This window comes from Syngnathoides biaculeatus, chromosome 15 (assembly GCF_019802595.1).
Source record: "Syngnathoides biaculeatus isolate LvHL_M chromosome 15, ASM1980259v1, whole genome shotgun sequence".
NCBI classification, from domain to species: domain Eukaryota; kingdom Metazoa; phylum Chordata; class Actinopteri; order Syngnathiformes; family Syngnathidae; genus Syngnathoides; species Syngnathoides biaculeatus.
The window spans coordinates 22,352,023-22,369,771 of record NC_084654.1 but is presented as its reverse complement, the minus strand read 5'-3'; the positions used below and the strand labels follow the sequence as shown (position 1 = coordinate 22,369,771).

At 44.8% G+C, this 17,749-nt stretch overlaps 2 protein-coding genes across 10 annotated transcripts; one reads left to right on the top strand and one right to left on the bottom strand.

The window, feature by feature from the left end:
* The first annotated feature begins 9 nt into the window (after nt 1-9).
* On the top strand, nt 10-7,293 carry otomp (otolith matrix protein). 4 transcript variants are annotated; one of them, XM_061844977.1, is made up of 10 exons: nt 10-148; nt 1,695-2,091; nt 2,391-2,527; nt 3,207-3,309; nt 4,105-4,290; nt 4,367-4,541; nt 4,610-4,677; nt 5,460-5,644; nt 6,793-6,964; nt 7,048-7,293. In XM_061844977.1, the coding sequence occupies exons 2-10, from the start codon at nt 2,010-2,012 to the stop codon at nt 7,056-7,058; spliced, it is 1,119 nt and encodes a 372-aa protein (XP_061700961.1). In that variant the 5' UTR covers nt 10-148; nt 1,695-2,009; the 3' UTR covers nt 7,059-7,293. The 4 variants fall into 4 exon arrangements, with proteins under 4 accessions (XP_061700961.1, XP_061700960.1, XP_061700963.1 ...); XM_061844976.1 differs by having other exon boundaries at nt 79-148; nt 1,969-2,091; XM_061844979.1 differs by lacking the exon at nt 10-148 and having other exon boundaries at nt 589-1,841; nt 1,969-2,091.
* On the bottom strand, nt 2,380-17,698 carry si:dkeyp-110a12.4 (pancreatic secretory granule membrane major glycoprotein GP2). Of its 6 annotated transcripts, none has more exons than XM_061844982.1 (10): nt 17,509-17,698; nt 15,513-15,601; nt 15,331-15,435; nt 14,286-14,446; nt 13,006-13,141; nt 11,633-11,727; nt 9,686-9,854; nt 8,280-8,402; nt 7,974-8,168; nt 2,380-2,508 (listed from the first exon to the last, which is right to left on the bottom strand). In XM_061844982.1, the coding sequence occupies exons 1-9, from the start codon at nt 17,567-17,569 to the stop codon at nt 7,980-7,982; spliced, it is 1,128 nt and encodes a 375-aa protein (XP_061700966.1). In that variant the 5' UTR covers nt 17,570-17,698; the 3' UTR covers nt 2,380-2,508; nt 7,974-7,979. The 6 variants fall into 6 exon arrangements, 4 of the variants coding, with proteins under 4 accessions (XP_061700966.1, XP_061700968.1, XP_061700964.1 ...); XM_061844984.1 differs by having other exon boundaries at nt 8,280-8,394; XR_009798629.1 differs by lacking the exon at nt 2,380-2,508 and adding an exon at nt 9,212-9,341 and having other exon boundaries at nt 8,150-8,168; nt 8,280-8,394.
* Nucleotides 17,699-17,749: the final 51 nt, after the last annotated feature.

Genomic DNA, 17,749 nt, shown 5'->3' with positions numbered 1-17,749 from the left:
TGTCCTTCGAAAAGGTTGAAATCCTGTTGTTGTTCTTTTTATTCATTAGCTAATTTGGCTCCACCGCTTGTGCTCGTGCCAGCATCGAGTGACGTCACCACAACATTAGCAGCAAGGTGCATTATGGGCCTGGGGTTGCCAGTTTGCCGTGAGTAAAGATCCGCATTGTCATCTTCATTTTCCTTTATAAGTTTAAAAAAAAAAATACATTTAGCTATCAGAATCTTCTGGTATTTTCATACAAACTCCTCTAAATGCCCAATGGTGACGATTCCTCATTCATAATACATCATGTCTCGAATATTCGACTGAATTTGACCCAAACGGAACCAAGCGATCGAGTAAAGCGGCAAGAGCGTAACCTGGCAACACAGAGGAAGACGGGGCTTTCCGACTTTTGGATTATTTATCATAAATCAAATGTGAATAAATATGATTTAACCACAACTGAAAATTGTCTGTAATATACGATCATTTGTAAAATTAAACTCTCATCATTTTTTTTAATTTATAATTAGTCATTAGAATCATTCCGCCACTTCCTTAAAATTAATATTACGTGGTAAATGTGCAATCATCGAAACAAAAAAATAACACATTCTCCTTTTCCTCTTTTTAATTTTTAAATAATTCAATTACCACTAATTAAACTTAATACGATTGATTCCGTGTTGAATGCAAGAGTTAAATTTTCACAAAAGACAATGGTTTATTGAAACAAGAAAATAACTCATCCTCGTTTTCCTATTTTTTATTTTCATCATTAATTAATTCCAACATGTTGAATGTATACGTTAAATTTCAATAAGGTAATAATTGATTTATATTTTCAAACGTGGATGATAAATGTAATTCTATTGAATTAAACGTATTCATAAAATGGTGTCTGTGCATACTCTATGTAATTTGTAACATTTTACTGTATTTGTTTTATTAATTAATTAACCAATCACCTAAAATAAATTCAAAATGTTCTTTTGCTATTTTATTTAGAATAAATAAATTATTTGGCACATTTTATTGAATAAATAATCAAATTGAAAATGCATTGTGATATTTTATTGAACAGATTTTAATGGTGAGAAAAATTGTAAAATTGTAGATCATCGGGGCAGCACGGTGGATCAATTGGTAAAGCGTTGGCCTCACAATTCTGAGTACCGGGTTCGATCCCGGCCCCACCTGCGTGGAGTTTGCACTTTCTCCTCATGCAACATTAATTGGACACCCTAAATTGCCCCAAGGTGTGATTCTCTCCATGTGCCCCGCGATTGGCTGGCGACCAGTTCAGGGCGTGCCCCGCCTCCTGCCCGTTGACAGCGGAGGTCGGCTCCGGCTCTCCCCGCGACCCTCGTGAGGATAAGCGGCAAAGAAATTGGATGGATGGATTTCAGGGGTAAGAAAAAGTGCAAAATTGGCAGATCCTCGGTGGTCCCGCTGGAAGGTCCTGCATCTCGTCGTCAGGGTAACGTAACTCATCTCGTTGAAAAAGTACCTTTAGCGCTTCCTTGCTCACTCGTGCGCGTTGAGGATCAGGTCGCAAACCTCCCCAAAGTTGCACCGGAACAATGTTTTCCTTTCATCGCCCAAACAGGCTTCCATAGCTCAAATGACATTCATATATAAATTAAAAAATATATATATACACTGCGTGCGTGTGTGTATATGTGAACAAAAGGCAGCTCTGTCATCAGGGTTACTGTTGAGCGCGCAGCACAGCACAGCGGTACCTGTTCCTGTTCCCGTCAATGAGCCCCATTGTGCGCAGTGACCTTTTCTTCACGAACGACTCGGCCCACTCTCGGCCTCGCTGACCCGAAGGACTCCACGGCGCATGTGAAGTGAGGGGAAGGGGAAACGCGATCGTGCCTCGCTACGCCCGGAGACGGAGGAAGGGTTATTACACAGGAATAATGCGGCCTAAGATTCCCGCTTGAGTGACCCCCCTCCCTCCTCACTTGCATGCAGTCCAGACAGCGTTCACCCCGAGTGGGCTGAGCACAGCCGAGATGGAACTTTTGGGGACGTCAACATTGTTGCTGTTGCTGCACCTGCTTTGCGTCGCCGGCGTTGCCGATCCCAAAACGACAGGTAGGGACAAATCTCTTTAGTGTTGGGATTGGGGAAAAAAAACAAAACAAAACAACAACTCGGAATTCCACATTCTCCATTTCTCGATCGGATCAAAACATTCCATAATTCGACGCTGGAATTCCCACATTTTCCATCATCAGATAATTTCGAAGCGTCTCGGGAAGTGTTTAGCGACATTCCCGGAATTCCCAGAATAAAATTCCGAGAGACTTTTGACATTGACGTGCTTCCTTCCACATTTCTTCAGCGATTGAAAATCTGATATTAAATATTTTGTGTGTGTGTGTGTTCCCAAGTGTCCTGGTGCGTGGTGTCGGATGCGGAGGAACGCAAGTGCTCGGACCTGGCCGGCGACGCCGCGGCTCGGAACGTCCGGGGGGCTCTGGCCTGCGTGCGGGGCTCGAACGCCGGAGACTGCATGGAGAAAATTCGAGTACGTCTGTGAGCGCACGCGGAAAAGTGGACATTTCTTATTGGGGGAGAAAAAAAAAAAAAAAAGATTTGATTTGACACCATTATGGTTGGGATATTGCGATGTATTTTTGTACAGTATTTCATTCTATATCTATCTATCTATCTATCTATCTATCTATCTATATATCTATCTATCTATCTATCTATCTATCCATGCATCCATCCCTCCCTCCCTCCCTCCCTCCCTCCCTCCCTCTCTATCATTTTTTTTAAAGATGGACCCTAATACTTTTGCTAGTAAAAAAAAAATCTTTCCTCCATGATTAACGTTGCCATGTTACATTTTTCTCGTACAAGTAGTGCCTTGCCGCCATCATGAAGTATCGGTACATATGATAAATGTTCCGAGTGAATCGAGGGGTTTGGGGCTTTGCAGTCATCGTCTTGCATCAATAAGTCATTAATAAACATTTTACATAATTCATTTCTTAAAATGACATATATGTCAATCTTTTTTGAGGGTCCTCAATCACAGGCGTTCATATCGGTTATCACTTGATTACGTTTTGATAGGTTTCACGTTCGGTTGCCAAACTTGAACCTAAACAAGCAATGTGTGTGTGTGTGTTTTTTTTTAATGTTCTTCTTATTTTTTTTTTTTAAATGTTATTTATTGATTTATTTTTCACCCCCGTTAGAACGGGAGCGCAGACGCGGCTTCCATGTTTGCGGATGACATTTACGCCGCGGGCCTTTGTCACGGCTTGGACGTGGCGGCGGGGGAGTCCCTCAACGGAGTGGGTGAGTACATCACACGCTGCATCATGTATGACACAAATTATTACTATTATCATTTTTGCTCAACATTTTGTTAAAAATCGAGGCCGCGTATTATGAATAAATAGAAGGAAAGTGCCAAATTTTATCCAACAAAGTGTACTTTCATTGCAATGTGAAAAGTAATATTGTAATTTTATATCCATACATTTTGGCTGGCATATTAATATCGGTTATCATATCTGTTGCTGCCGGATCTCACTGAGGTCATCATATTTAGTGTCATTGCACCAGAATTTGCAATCCAGTAATCCCTCGTAAATCGTTGGGGTTAGGTTACGGACGACTTCCGCAATAGGTGAAATCGCCGAAGTAGCTAAAACACAAATCGGAATCATTCCTTTGAGGAGAAACGGTGGAGAAGCTGGTAAAGCATTGGCCTCACAGTTCTGAGGTCCCGGGTTCAATCCTAGCCCCGCCTGTGTGGAGTTTCCACGTTCTCCCCGTGACTGCGTGGCTTTTCTGCGGGCACTCCGGCTTCCCCCCACATCCCAAAAACAGGCGACGTTAATTGGCCACTCTCAAATTGCCCGTAGGTGTGTGTGTTTGTGAGTGGGACCGTTTGTCTCAAAGTGCCCTGCCATTGTTTGGCGACCAGTTCGGGGTGTACCCCGCCTCCTCTGCGTGACCCCGGTGAGGATAAGAAAATGGATGGCTATTCCCCCAGGCTCCCCAAAACTGAAAAGTCTTATGAGATAGTCGCGAGTTAGGCGTCCCCCCCGGGCCTGACCTCCCGCCCCGTCGCGTTTTCCCGGGCAGACGGCGTGAGCTACTACGTGGTGGCGCTGGCTCGCCGCTCGTCGTCCGACCTGTCCCTGCTGGAGATGCACGAACGCAGCTCGTGCCACCCGGGCATGCGCACCACGGTGGGCTGGACCGTGCCGGTCGGCTACCTGCTCAACACCTCGCAGATCAGCGCGGGCGACCACTGCAACTTCCCCCGCGGTGAGAATCTGCACGCCCGTGTGTCTTTAAAATATTAATACGTGAAATATGAACACGTCCCACCCCGCGACCCCAGCCGTGGGGAACTTGTTCGGCTACAGCTGCGTCCCCGGTGTCAAGGACCCCCAGCACGACCCCCGAGGCAGCAACCCCAAGAACCTGTGCGAGGCCTGCATCGGCGACGACAACGACCGCCACATCTGCGCCGGCAACCCCCGGGAGAGGCACTACGGCGAGGCGGGGGCCCTCAGGTGGGCCGCGACGCCGCCGCCGCTCGCACGCCATCGTGGGTAACTAACGCCCGCCTCTGGTTTCCAAGGTGCGTTGCGGAGAACCTCGGCGACGTGGCTTTTGTCAAGCACACCACCGTTTTTGACAATTTGGACGGTGAGTATTTGAAAGCTCCCTCCCATTAAAAATTCATATGTTTTATTACTACTACTGTTAGTGATGAATAACAAAGGTCAAAGTGCGCATGTGATATGTTGTTGGACGGTGAGTATTTGAAAGCTCCCTCCCATTAAAAATTCATATATTTTATTACTACTACTGTTAGTGATGAATAACAAAGGTCAAAGTGCGCATGTGATATGTTGTTGACATCCACGCGGTTTCTTGTTCATTTTCCTCATCATATGACATATTGTCCTCTACAGTGTGGCTCTAATACTCCTTTGCTATGAAATCATTTTTTTTCCGTGACATTTTTCTTTCTTTACACCTTATTGAATTTTTTTTTTCATAATTCCTAATAATCCCCCTCATTTTTTTTCTAAAAAACTGCAAACATAGCAAAACATGGCCTTGAACTACATCTAATATTTAGCAAGCTACAGTATTCAGTCTTCTAAAATTAATTTGCATGCATCTTAATACTCCATTACAAGAGTAATATTGTTTTTTTTAAGTGTAATATTTAAGAACTAAAAAAAAAAACATTTTTCTTGTGAACTATAATTTTTTGTTTTAAAAAAATCACCATACAATAATGATTTTATTTTCATAATTCTAGGACTTATATTTTTTTCTCTACTTTTTAATGAGTCATTTTGAATCGAAAAGTCGTCCTAATACATTTTTCTTGTTTAAATTATTATTATTATTTTTTTTTTTTTTAAACCCCAAATTGAACTTCTTTTCGGGCCAAATTCGAACCGGTCCACGTCCAGGCAGGAACCAGGAGTCGTGGGCTCTGGACTTGGAGGCGGAGGACCTGAAGCTGCTCTGCCCCGACGGCGGCGAGGCCGACCTGGACGACTTCCGGCTGTGCCACTTGGCGGCCGTGCCCGCCAACGGCGTGGTGGTGCGCCCGCAAGACAAGTGCCGCGTCTGGAAGTTCTTGGATCGACTTCAGGTCAACTTCCACTCATTACTTGGTTGTATCGCCGCTGGCACAGCTGTCTTGTGTGCGTCCGTCCGTCCGTCCGTCCATCCATCCATCCATCATTCCATCTATCCACCCGTGTGTCATCCATCCATCTGTCATTCATCCATCCACCCATCTGTCATCCATCTAACCATTCATCCATCCCCCCACCCATCATCCATCCACCCACCCATCCATCCATCTGTGATCCCTCCATCCACCCATTTGTCATCCATCTAACCATCCATCCACCCAACTGTCATCCATCCATCTGTCATTCATCTGTCATCCATCTGTCATCCATCCATACACTCACCCACCCGCCATCCATCCATCCATCCATCCATCCATCCATCCATCCATCCATCCAACTGTCATCCATCCATCCACTCAACTGTCATCCAGCCACCCACCCACCCGTCATCCATCCATCCATCCATCCAACTGTCATCCATCCATCCACCCACCCGTCATCCATCCATCCATCCATCCATCCATCCATCCATCCACCCAACTGTCATCCATCCACCCAACTGTCATCCATCCACGCACCCACCCGTCATCCATCCATCCATCCATCCATCCATCCATCCATCCATCCACCCAACTGTCATCCATCCACCCACCCATCTATCATCCATCCATCCACCCAACTGTCATCCATCCACCCACCCACCCGCCATCCATCCATCCAACTGTCATCCATCCACCCACCCAACTGTCATCCATCCATCCACCCAACTGTCATCCATCCATCCACCCACCCGTCATCCATCCATCCATCCACCCAACTGTCATCCATCCGTCATTCATCTGTCATCCATCCATACACCCACCCACCCGCCATCCATCCATCCATCCATCCATCCATCCATCCATCCATCCATCCACCCAACTGTCATCCATCCACCCACCCACCCGTCATCCATCCATCCATCTATCCATCCACCCACCCACCCGTCATCCATCCATCCATCCATCCACACAACTGTCATCCATCCACCCACCCATCTGTCATCCATCCATCCATCCATCCATCCATCTATCCATCCACCCACCCACCCGTCATCCATCCACCCACCCATCTGTCATCCATCCATCCATCCACCCGTCCTTCTCCCGCTTCCCTCCCCCAGAACGCGTTCGGCAACTCCACGGCCGGTTTTAGCCTGTTCAGCTCTTCGGGCTACTCCGACTCGGACGTTCTGTTCACCGACTCCACCCGCCGCCTGCTGAGGGTCGTGGGGGGCTTCGCGTCCTGGCTGGGCCCCTCCTACACCAGCGCCCTGCGAGCCTTCGAGTGTGAAGGTCGGCCTGAGACTCATTGATGCCGTGCTATTAATAATAATAATCGTCATAATGAGCTGAGTCGTTGCGTTTGTGTCCAACAGGATTCTGCTGATGAAAGGAGGCAGACATCTTCCCTCGTCTTCCTTCTCCTGACATCCATTTCGGCCTTCTGCTTCCTTGCGTTGTGTTATTTTCAAAGTTGTCCAAAAATGACAACTTCATGCATTTGATAAATCTGTCTTTTCTTAATAAGGAAAAAAAAAAAAGTATCTCCTGTGTAACTTTCTTTTGGTGTGTGTTTTCTTAAGATTTATTTTTCACTTGTAGAATTATTATTTTTTTCTATCACTGCTTATCCTTAATTGAAACGTATGATTTTCCAACATTTTGTCCGGTTCCGTGGCTGGTTCCAAAATTGCTCATCTAAAAAAATAATTTTGGGGGTTTGCCACACCCGCACAAATACACATGGCAACGCAAAACTTTAGTAAAGATTTGAGAAATGCTTCAGAAAACAATATTTTATCAAATAAAATTTTGAGATTTAAAAAAATATATATTTTGAATGGACAAAAAAATACATATATAATATTTCTATATTGGGATCAAAATTTGACAAAATATTTAGATGACTTTTCCACAATAAGACTCTGAATATAACTATAACTCTGAATGGAAAATGTTACCTTTTTTCATCAAATTGAACATTTTAAATGTTAAAAAAAATAATATAAATTAATAGTAATTAAAAAATACATTTTGCAAAGTTTAGGGACTTTTTTTTTAAACAAAATGTACAAAATATTTTACCTTATTTTCTGGGGGACATAAAAATAAAACCTTTTTCCTCAATGTTTAATCCGACATTTCACATACGCAAAACCAAAAACAATTTGGAATTTTTTTTTTTTTAATTCTATGTGAGGTACATTAGATGTCATTTCTAACACTCGATTCATAAAAAAAATGGCACAAAGTGCTCCAATGAGGTATTTCAGCGCTTCACAGAGGACATTTCATTGAATACCTTGAATTAAAAGCGGGCCGACTCACGAGGCAACTTCGGAGATGTGCTGCACGTTGGACAAAGTGAGCTGAGCCTCCCGCGCCGCCGGGTAGAAGCGTCGGGAACGAATCCACAGTCTCCCCAAGACCCCCGTGAGCAGCAGCAGGACCACCAGGAGCCCCCCGAGGATAAAAGTCTCCACCGGAGGGAGTCCACCTGTGCCCGCGAGGTGGGGGGGGGGGAATATTAATAATAATAATGATTGTTTGTTTGTTTGAGTACTGTACGTGGCCAAATGGAGCGAACGGGGACGCTTTAAGGGCGCACCGAAAGGGGGGCTCTCGCCGTCGTCGGGTCGTCGTCTGATCGGACCGTACGACACCGTGTGGGAAAGCGGGACGTCACGCCGCGTCCTCGTCGAGACGTCTTCGGCCGAGCAGTTCTGGAACGCTCAAAGGGAAGCGCAAAGTTGGGAAAAACGCTTTGGATGAAGATGCATTTGCAAAAGGTTATGTGTTGGAAAAATTACAATGTGAGCTTCAATGAGGAAATATTTATCGCACTCTACAAAAAGCATCTCGTGACGACATGAACAGAACGAAAATAGCAAACATTTCCATTTTTATTCGTTTCTGAAAAGAGGAATTTAAAAAATATTTGTACCGGCCTACAGCGCGCATCGGGTTATGTGCCTCGCCGAGTACATTGGTCAAGGAAATATCATTTGATACAAGCTGCAAGTGCCCACATTGAAATTTGCATTCAAACACGAGATTAACGTTAGCGCAGCCCGCGCTAATGCTAATTAGTGGTTAAAATAGAACTTACTGGTAAATATCACTGAGACACGCCAATAACACAGCAGCAACATGCTAGTACAGCGCTAACACTAGCGCAGGCCTAACGCTTGCGCCTCGCTAATGCTAGTGCCATGCGTTAGTGCTGCGCTAGCGTTAACGCTAAGAGGGCCAGTTAAAATAAAACTTACAGTAAATATCACTGAGACACGCCAGTAACACGCTAGCACAGCGCTAACGCTAGGGCAGCACTAATGCTAGCACCGCTCTAATGCTAGTGCCATGCTAAAGCTACCGCTAACATTAGTGCTGCGCTAGCGTAAACACTAAGAGGGCCAGTTAAAATAAAAGTTACAGTAAATATCACTGAGACACACCAGTAACACAGCAGCAAGACGCTCGGACACCGCTAACACTAGCGCTAACGTTATCACTAAAAGGGCCAGTGAAAATAAAACTTACAATAAATATCACTGACACGCCAGTAACACAGCAGCAACACGCTAGCACAGTGCTAACGCTAGTGCAGCGCTAACAGGGCCGGTAAAAGTCACTTCCTCTGCACATATATTCCACCGGTCTTGAGTGCCCCCTTGTGGCAGTTGGAAAAAAAATGCACAAATTAGCTACATCATCGCATGAACCGCAGGGCTGAAAGCGTGTGGAAAAAGTCGCAGCTTGTAGGCCGGAAATTATGGTATTTAACTTGGGGCTTAAAAAAATTAAAAAAGTAAAAAAAATGAAATAAATAACGGCTGAAATTATTTTATATTTTGAAAACATCTGAATAGAACTGAAAATTAAGAATGTTCAATATTATTATAGGGGGTGGAAATTAAAAGAAAAGCATGCACTAATTGGCTAGATCATAAAAAAAAACAAGATTGTGAATTTGGGGGTTGAAAATGTACATTTTGTACGAAAATATGAACTCACGGGCTGGCAGAGGCCGAGGGCGCCGTGGCAGATGCGGACGTTGCAGTGCAGAAAGACGTTCGTGTAGGAGCTGCCCACGAACTTGAACATTTGGATCCCGAACGCGGCCTCGGCGCCTCGGCCGTTCTTCAGCACGCTGAGGGTCCGCCGGTCCGTCAGCACGGGGCAGCTGAGCCACGGACAGAACAAAAAAAAACCTCCTTGATGGATCGCCCGCCACGTTAAAGACACGCGTGTGTTTTCTTTGCCAACAGTTGTCCGGGACGTGCACAGCTGGTCAAATGTCCGGGTCGGGCGACCGACGGGGGCTCTCGGGGCTCGGGCGGGCGAGCGCAGCAACCGACGCTCCCCGCTTGGCATTTACAGTCTGAGAGCCTCGCGGAGTCGGATTCTCACCTGCACAACTTTTATGGGATTTACAGTAGCTGAGGCGGCCCGACTCGTACGGGACTTTAATGGTGGCCATAATTTAAATCCGATGGGACCGATGGCTGCGTGAAACTTCTTTGGGATTCTTATTTCATCCTTCAAAGCTCCTTAGGGAAGTTACAGCAATATTAAATTCATCAGCGCAACTATTACGTGATTTATGGTAGTGCTTACTTTATCGGTGACGCTTCTGTAGGATTTCTATGATAGTCTGATTTGATCCCGCGCAATTAATCTGCGCAACTCTTATGAGATTCATGCTACTCTTATTTTAGCCGGCACAAGTCTCACAAGATTTTTGGATTTCGTTTTATTTATATTATTTTAGCAGATGTTATTCTTATGGGGTTTATGGCGGGCCCCGTTACAGCCAGTCCACCTCTTATGGCGCAGGTGTCAAACACGAGGGCCGGGGGCCCAGATGCGGCCCGCCACATGATTTTATGTGGCCCGCAGAGGCAAATCATGAGTATCAACTTCTATGATTTAAAAAGGAAAATCTGTACTAAAGTTTAAAATTGTCATAAAAATGATAAAATTGGGATCCATCCATCCATTTTCTTTGCTGCTTATCCTCACGAGGGTCGCGAGGAGTGCTGGAGCCTGTCCCAGCTGTCAACGGGCAGGAGGCGGGGCACACTCTGAACTGGTCGCCAGCCAATCGCAGGGCACATAGAGACAAACAGCTGCACTCACAATCACACCTAGGAGCGATTTTTCGAATGTCCAATTAATGTTGCATGTTTTGAATGATGTGGGAGGAAACCGGAGTGCCCGAGAAAACCCTTGGACTGGCCCGTTTTAGCCAGTCCACCTCTTATGGCGCAGGTGTCAAATGTAAGGCCCGGGGGCTTAGATGCAGCCCGCCGCATGACTTTATGCGGCCCGCGACGGCAAATCATGTGTATCGACTTCCACCATTTTTGTTCAAATTTCAAATTGTCATATCATAAATGATGACGCCGAGATACGGCAAGCATTTTTGTGTTACCAAACATCAACAATAGTCGAAAAATTTGATTTCTGATTTCAAAACGAGTTGATAAATTTAATGTGTAAATATGATGGGTCAATTAAAGGTTTTTATGGTTTCAAAGTCATAACACCGAAATAAAAATGAGTTTGACACCTCCGTCTTATGTGATATTTTTTTCAAGTCTCATTTTATTCCTGCACATTTTTGGGTAATTTTAGCAATTGTTACAGGATTTCCAGTACTCTTATTTTAGCTAGCGCAACTCTTAAGAATATTTATATGGTCGTCATATCTTAACGGATGACTTATGATTGTCTTATTTTAGCTAGCTCCACTCTTATAGAATTTGCAGTAGCCATACATTAGCATTTGCAACACTAGCATAAGTTTTACAGTAACCTTTGCCCCCAGACTCAACTCCATATGGATCCAGATCATTTTGAAAAGCGCCCAAAACCTGTGCGCACGATTTACAGTACAGTACTTGTTCAAATTGGAGCCCTAACATTATCATAATCCATATAATAAAACGTCGTACCCACCTGTCCCGAATGAAGGTGTACTGAATGTGGCTGTAGGGATCCCGGGTGGGTGTGGCCCAGCATCGCTCCATGCGCAACATCAGGTGGGTCGGAATCTGGCGGGAACGTCAAAACAAGCAAAAAAAAAAAAAGATTTACTGGGCGTGGATGCGGGCAAAAAGAAAACGTGAAAAGTTAAGTCGTGATTTGTTTGAACGGAAATTAAGCAAAAGAAAAATGTTTTTTTTTCCCTTTTCAAATGAAAATTTTAAAAATAATTCTATTTAATGTGGAATGAATATATAAATACTGAACTTTTTTTTTCTTCAAATGAAAATTTAAAAAAATTATTCAATTTAAAGTGGAATGAGAATAGAAATATTGAACATTTTATTTAATGAAAGTGAAATAGAAGAAAAACATTTCAGATTTTGCAACGACGAGAATTAGAATTAGTTTGAATGAAAACCAAAGCAAAACTATTTTTGCAATGTTTTGGATAAAAATATTTGAAAACAGGCGGCACGTTGGCTCAGCTGGAAAGCGTTGGCCTCACAGTTCTGAGGTCCCGGGTTGGATCCCGGCCCTGCCTGTGTGGAGTTTGCATGTTCTCCCCGTGCCTACGCGGGTTTTCTCCGGGTGCGCACTCTGGTTTCCTCCCACATCCCGAGAACATGCGACATTAATTGGACACTCCAAATTGCCACTAGGTGTGATTCCGAGTGCGGCTCTTTGTCTCGATGTGCCTAGCAATTGGCTGGCGACCAGTTCGGGGTGTACCCCGCCTCCTGCCCGTTGACAGCTGGGATCGACTCCATCACGCCTCGCAAACCTCGTGAGGATAAGCGGCAAAGAAAATGGATAGATGCATCTCAATGTTATCATTTATGATATGACAATTTGAAACTTAGTACAGAATTTTTGAAATAAATCATCGAAGTTGATACTCATAATTTGCTTGCGCGGGCCACAGAACTCATGTGGCGGGCCGCATCTGGGCCCCCGGGCCTCGAGATTGACACCTGCGCCATAAGAGGTGGACTGGTTAAAACGGGGCCCGCCATAAACCCCATAAGAATAACATCTGCCTCCTGCCCGTTGACAGCTGGGATCGGCTCCAGCACGCCTCGCAGCCCTCGTGAGGATAAGCGGCAAAGATAATGGACGGATGGATATTTAAAAATATATTAATTTGATTTTTTGGGGGGAAGGAAATAAAAATATAAATGTAAATTTTGAAAATGTTGCATTCCTGAAAATATATCTGAATTTTTTTTTTTTGAGGGGGCGGAAATAATCTTGCAAACTTTTGAAATATTAAATGCTGAAAATCTTCCCCCCCCCGGTTGAGCCACCCGTGCGCTCGTCTGCTAACAGTCCGGCGAGGGCGTCACCATGAAGACTTTGACGAAGACGTGATCGTCCAGGGTGAGCGAGGGCACGGCGGTCCACTGGTCCGCAAAGGCCTCGTCCTTGTACAGCAGCATGGACACGGAGAAGTTTCCGTCCTCCGTGTTGAGCATGATGGTCCTGGTCCCAAAAAAGTTGTGTTATTTTAACCTGGACACTACAGCACTAACATGAACCTTGTGAGGATAAGCAGCTTAGTAAATAGGTGGAGTGGGGGGAGGGGGGGGGGGCGACACAATACTCTTGTCTTATTTTACTCAGTGCAACTTTTGGGGAATTTACACCATGATCACAGTAGTCTGAGTGTGGTAATTTGTTTCTTAAAATCTATTTATTGATGTATTTTATGGTATTCTTTTATGGGATTTGTAGTCAAAAACTTGCTGTATTTGGATCTCAGCCCCCATATATACCCCCAAAAAGATTGATATTTTTCTCACGAATAAATAAAATAATCCATCTGAACCTGAGGTTGGGGAGTATTTTCTCAAGGGCTTAGCGTCATTTACCGTAATTTCCGGCCTGTGAGCCGCAACGTTTTCCACACGTTTTCAACCCTGCGGTTTATGCGGTGATGCGCATAATTTGTGCATTTTTTCTGACAGCCGCAAGGGGGCACTTGAGTGGAAAAGGAAAGTGTGAGACCGGTGGAAAATATGTGCCGAGGAAGTGACCTTTAGCGGTATGTTTATTTTTATTTTTTTTACCGGCCCTGTTAGTGCCGCGCTAGCACAACGCAAGTGTTAGCATCGCGCTGGCGTGTTGTTGCTGTGTTACTGCCATGTCTCAGTGATTTAGGTATGTTTTTTTTTTTTTTAACCAGCCCTGTTCGTGCTATAATATTGTTGCTATGTTAAGCTAAGCTAACGTGTTAAAATTTTGAGCGTTAGCGCTGCGGTAGTGTTAAACTCTTTCCGCGTACCGTCTTTCTTTGTAAATATCTCGTGTTTCAATGTGGGCACTTGCGGCTTTTACTGTGGCATATGCATGTACCAAATGGTATTTCCTTTACAAATGCACTGGGCGAGGCTTATAATCAGGTGCGCTCTGTAGGACGGAAATTACGGTACCTGCCGGCGTAAAAATTCCGCCCGGGTTCTGTCTCCCTCGGAAGCATTTTTTTGACCGATACTTCACATATTGCGGCTCCAGCACTAAAAAGAAGGCTAAAATCATCGGCGCCACTTCCCCTGTTTTCTAAACGGCTCGGTCTTGGTGCCGTCTGAGCTTCAACTACCTGAAGCGTCACGCGGCGGCGACTGACCTGACGTCCACGCGTATCATGTTTTCCCCGTTGGGCTGCTGCACCATGTAGCTGACGGGGTAGCGGCACACGAAGGTGATGTTGATGTAATTCCTGGTGATGACGTCGCTGTGGTTGCTGTGGATGGTGTTGATGAACAGGATGTGGGTGGCGTCCGACGTCTGCACGGGTCAACGGCAAACATACGTCAATGCACGGCGACGGGGATCAGTTGTACACATTCTGTAGCAGTATATCACAAGTGCCTTGCTCTGAACCGCAACCCTGGCCCAAAACCCTTGTTTAAAATTCACTTATTTTGCCACTAATCTAAACCCAATCGAGGTTTGAATCCCGAACTCTTGCTTGAAAGCTTAGCTGAACACCCTAACGCCCACGTCCCCTCCTCTGAGGGCAACCCCTCCAAAACCTGACAAATTCTGCTCTGCGGTGATCCAAAAGCGAGGTTTGGCCGCCACAGATTGCGAGAAAGCCATAAAAATGCCAAGGACCAATCAGCAAGAAGCTACATTGAGAAGATTAGTGATTCAATTAGAGTAAATAGTAGTCCTGGTTCAAATCCACACGATCTACGAGCGCAAATGTTCCATCATTTCCATGTAAATCCCGATCACTTAGAAGCACGGGGGGCCCGCCAAGGGGGGCTTCCGGGGAGCCTCAAAGTTGTTTTCGACGTCCGTCACCCTTGACATAAATACAACCTACGCCACTTTCCCGCTGCCGCTCTTCTTTTCTTTCCGTCTGGCTTTTTTTCCTAGCGTGTGAGATTTACGCCAGTACTTGTAAATCTCGCTCAGTAATTTTGTTGTTCCTCAAGTGGGGGGAAAAAAAGCCGCAGCCTCTTGATTTATTGACATCGCAAAAAATATAGATTTTATCCGTTAATAATGAGGAAAGAAAGCACGCTTCGTCTTCATCTCAAAACGTCAAGCGTTTGTTTGAAACCTGAACACTTTACACCCTAACCCTAATTTGAAACCTGAATTTCAAACCATCATTTAAAAATCTGGACTTTAGATGAGAGGTGATTGGATTGACACGTTACCATGACGCTCCCGCAGCGGGACAGATTGCTCTTAATGCTGAAGACGTAGTCGTCGCCCACTTCCACGCCCCGACAGTCGGGATCGTTTAGATGCAAGTCCCAGACCTGTACGCGTGCACATTAGTAATAATCATAAACTGCGTAACATGGAGGTGGAATTTGTAGGGGTGGGGTTGTCTTACGTAGACGGGGGGGACTTTGTGCAGGAAGAAGGCGCTGGGGATGACCACTTCCATGTGGTCGGTGGTGCAAATGACAGTTTCGTTCATCTCTGATGAAAAGAAAAAGAAAGAATGCAAACACGTGCTTGTTACGTACATATTTGCAGCCGTAAAATGATTTCAAATGTCTGTCTTCGTCAATCATACTCGGCTCATTTTTCCAAAAAGACGTTTAGTGGTGGTAGTGGGGGGGGGGGGGGGGGGGGGGGACGACTTCAGAACAAGTACAGTGGCACTTTGAAATACAAATTTGTGTTCTAAAATCAAGCTCATAAAATATTTTTCCCCTTTCGAAGGAATGTAAATGCTTTTTTTGAATTGGGAAAAATACTACTCTTCATACAAAAAGAAAAACAAAAAATTGCAGTGAGGCCCTGCATAATTGCAGATAAAAGCCCCCCGGCATGTGTCAATTATTCATATTTTTTCCACAATCCCTTGCTTATTTTTGTTGTTTTTTTCTCCGGGAAAATAAAATCTATTTTCATAACTATGAGCATCTATTATTCACCGATATGTCCATTTCCCTATCCACTGTTACATGTTTTAAAAAAATAAATTTAAAAAAAGCAGGGCGGCACGGTGGAACAGCTGATAACGCGCTGGCCTCACAGTTCCGAGGACCCGGGTTCGATCACGTCCCCGCCTGTGTGGAGTTTGCGTGTTCTCCCCGTGCCTGCGTGGCTTTTTTCCGGGTGGGCACTCCGGTTTCCTCCCACATCCCCAAAACATGCAACATTAATTGGACACTCTAAATTGCCCCAAGGTGTGAGTGCGGCCGTTTGTCTCCATGTGCCCTGCGATTGGCCGGCGACCAGTTCAGGGTGTATCCCGCCTCCTGCTCGTTGACAGCTTGGATAGGCTTCAGCACTCCCTGCGACCCTCGTGAGGATAAGCGGCAAAGAAAATGAATGAACTCAAGTATTTAGAAAGGGTTAAAAAAAGGTCCTATTTTGTAATTTTTTCCAGAAACAACAAGAAAATTGTAATAGCAAGAAAATATTATTTCCATTTTTCTGACTTTAAATACAATTCAGTCATGCTTTTTTTTTTTCCAGAAAAGGCTGCCCTGTTTTAATAATGAATTTCTATTTTTTTTTCAAAAGTAAAGTTATAATTTTATGAAGTCATTTTTTGGAGAATGTGTGTGTGTGTATATTATATTTTATATATAAGTACAGTATAAAGCATGTAAATATACACACACATAATTGCCCCTAGGTGTGATTGTGAGCACGGCTGTTTGTCTCTATGTGCCCTGCGATCGGCCGGCGACCAGTTCAGGGTGTACCCTGCCTCCTCCCAGTGACAGCTGGGATAGGTTCCAGCACTCCCTGCGACCTTCGTGAGGATAAGCGGCAAAGAAAATGGATGGATGGAAATTGTAAAAAAAAGCAGTATGTGTACTGTGATTTAATGCTGCAATCCAATTCAGTGTGCTGCCCATTCAGACGTTCCCGCCTTGGCTAAGTCATGCAGAAACAAAGAAGAAGAATAGTATGGGGACTAGAATGGAACTCTGGACGATGCCGTCGTATTTATTACTTTTGGTTAAATCGTGAATGAATAAAAATATGCACATATTATATGTCTGGTGCAAAGTGCATTCAGTATTAGTTATTGCATTACATCAACAAAATCAGAAATACTCGTTTTTATTCACTTTACGTTTTTCATCTGGCAATAAAAGCTTTCCTGCGATGTATTTTGTAAGATTTTGAGGTCTACGGAGTGATTTTAAGCCCTTAAGGAGGAAGAGGACTTGAAAACAAGTCTCGAGTTTTGGATGGGAAGCGGCTGTCAAAAACAGAGCTGATACAGCTCAACTTGAGTTAGGAAAAAAGAAACATGTTCAAGCGTGTCGAGTTGTCGCGGCACATGGGAATTATCCAGAACCGTATTCAATCTGCGTGATATGAGGTTTTAAAAAACAGATACATAATTTGCGTGGTCTCACCTTCCTGGAAGGAGACGACAGTCAAGGTGAGCAGCAACCAGGCGTGAAGCAAACTGGCCATCTTGTCTCCTCTGGGAACGATTCGCCGCCGCCGTTTGCCCAATGGCGCTGTCACGGCCACAAGACGTAGAACCCCCCCCCCCGGCGCCCTCGCTCGCAGCCCCAGGGACGGCTCTAATGAAGTGGGAGCCTCCCTCCGGCCCTAAAACACCAAGCTTTGAATGATGTCCTCGGGGAGGGG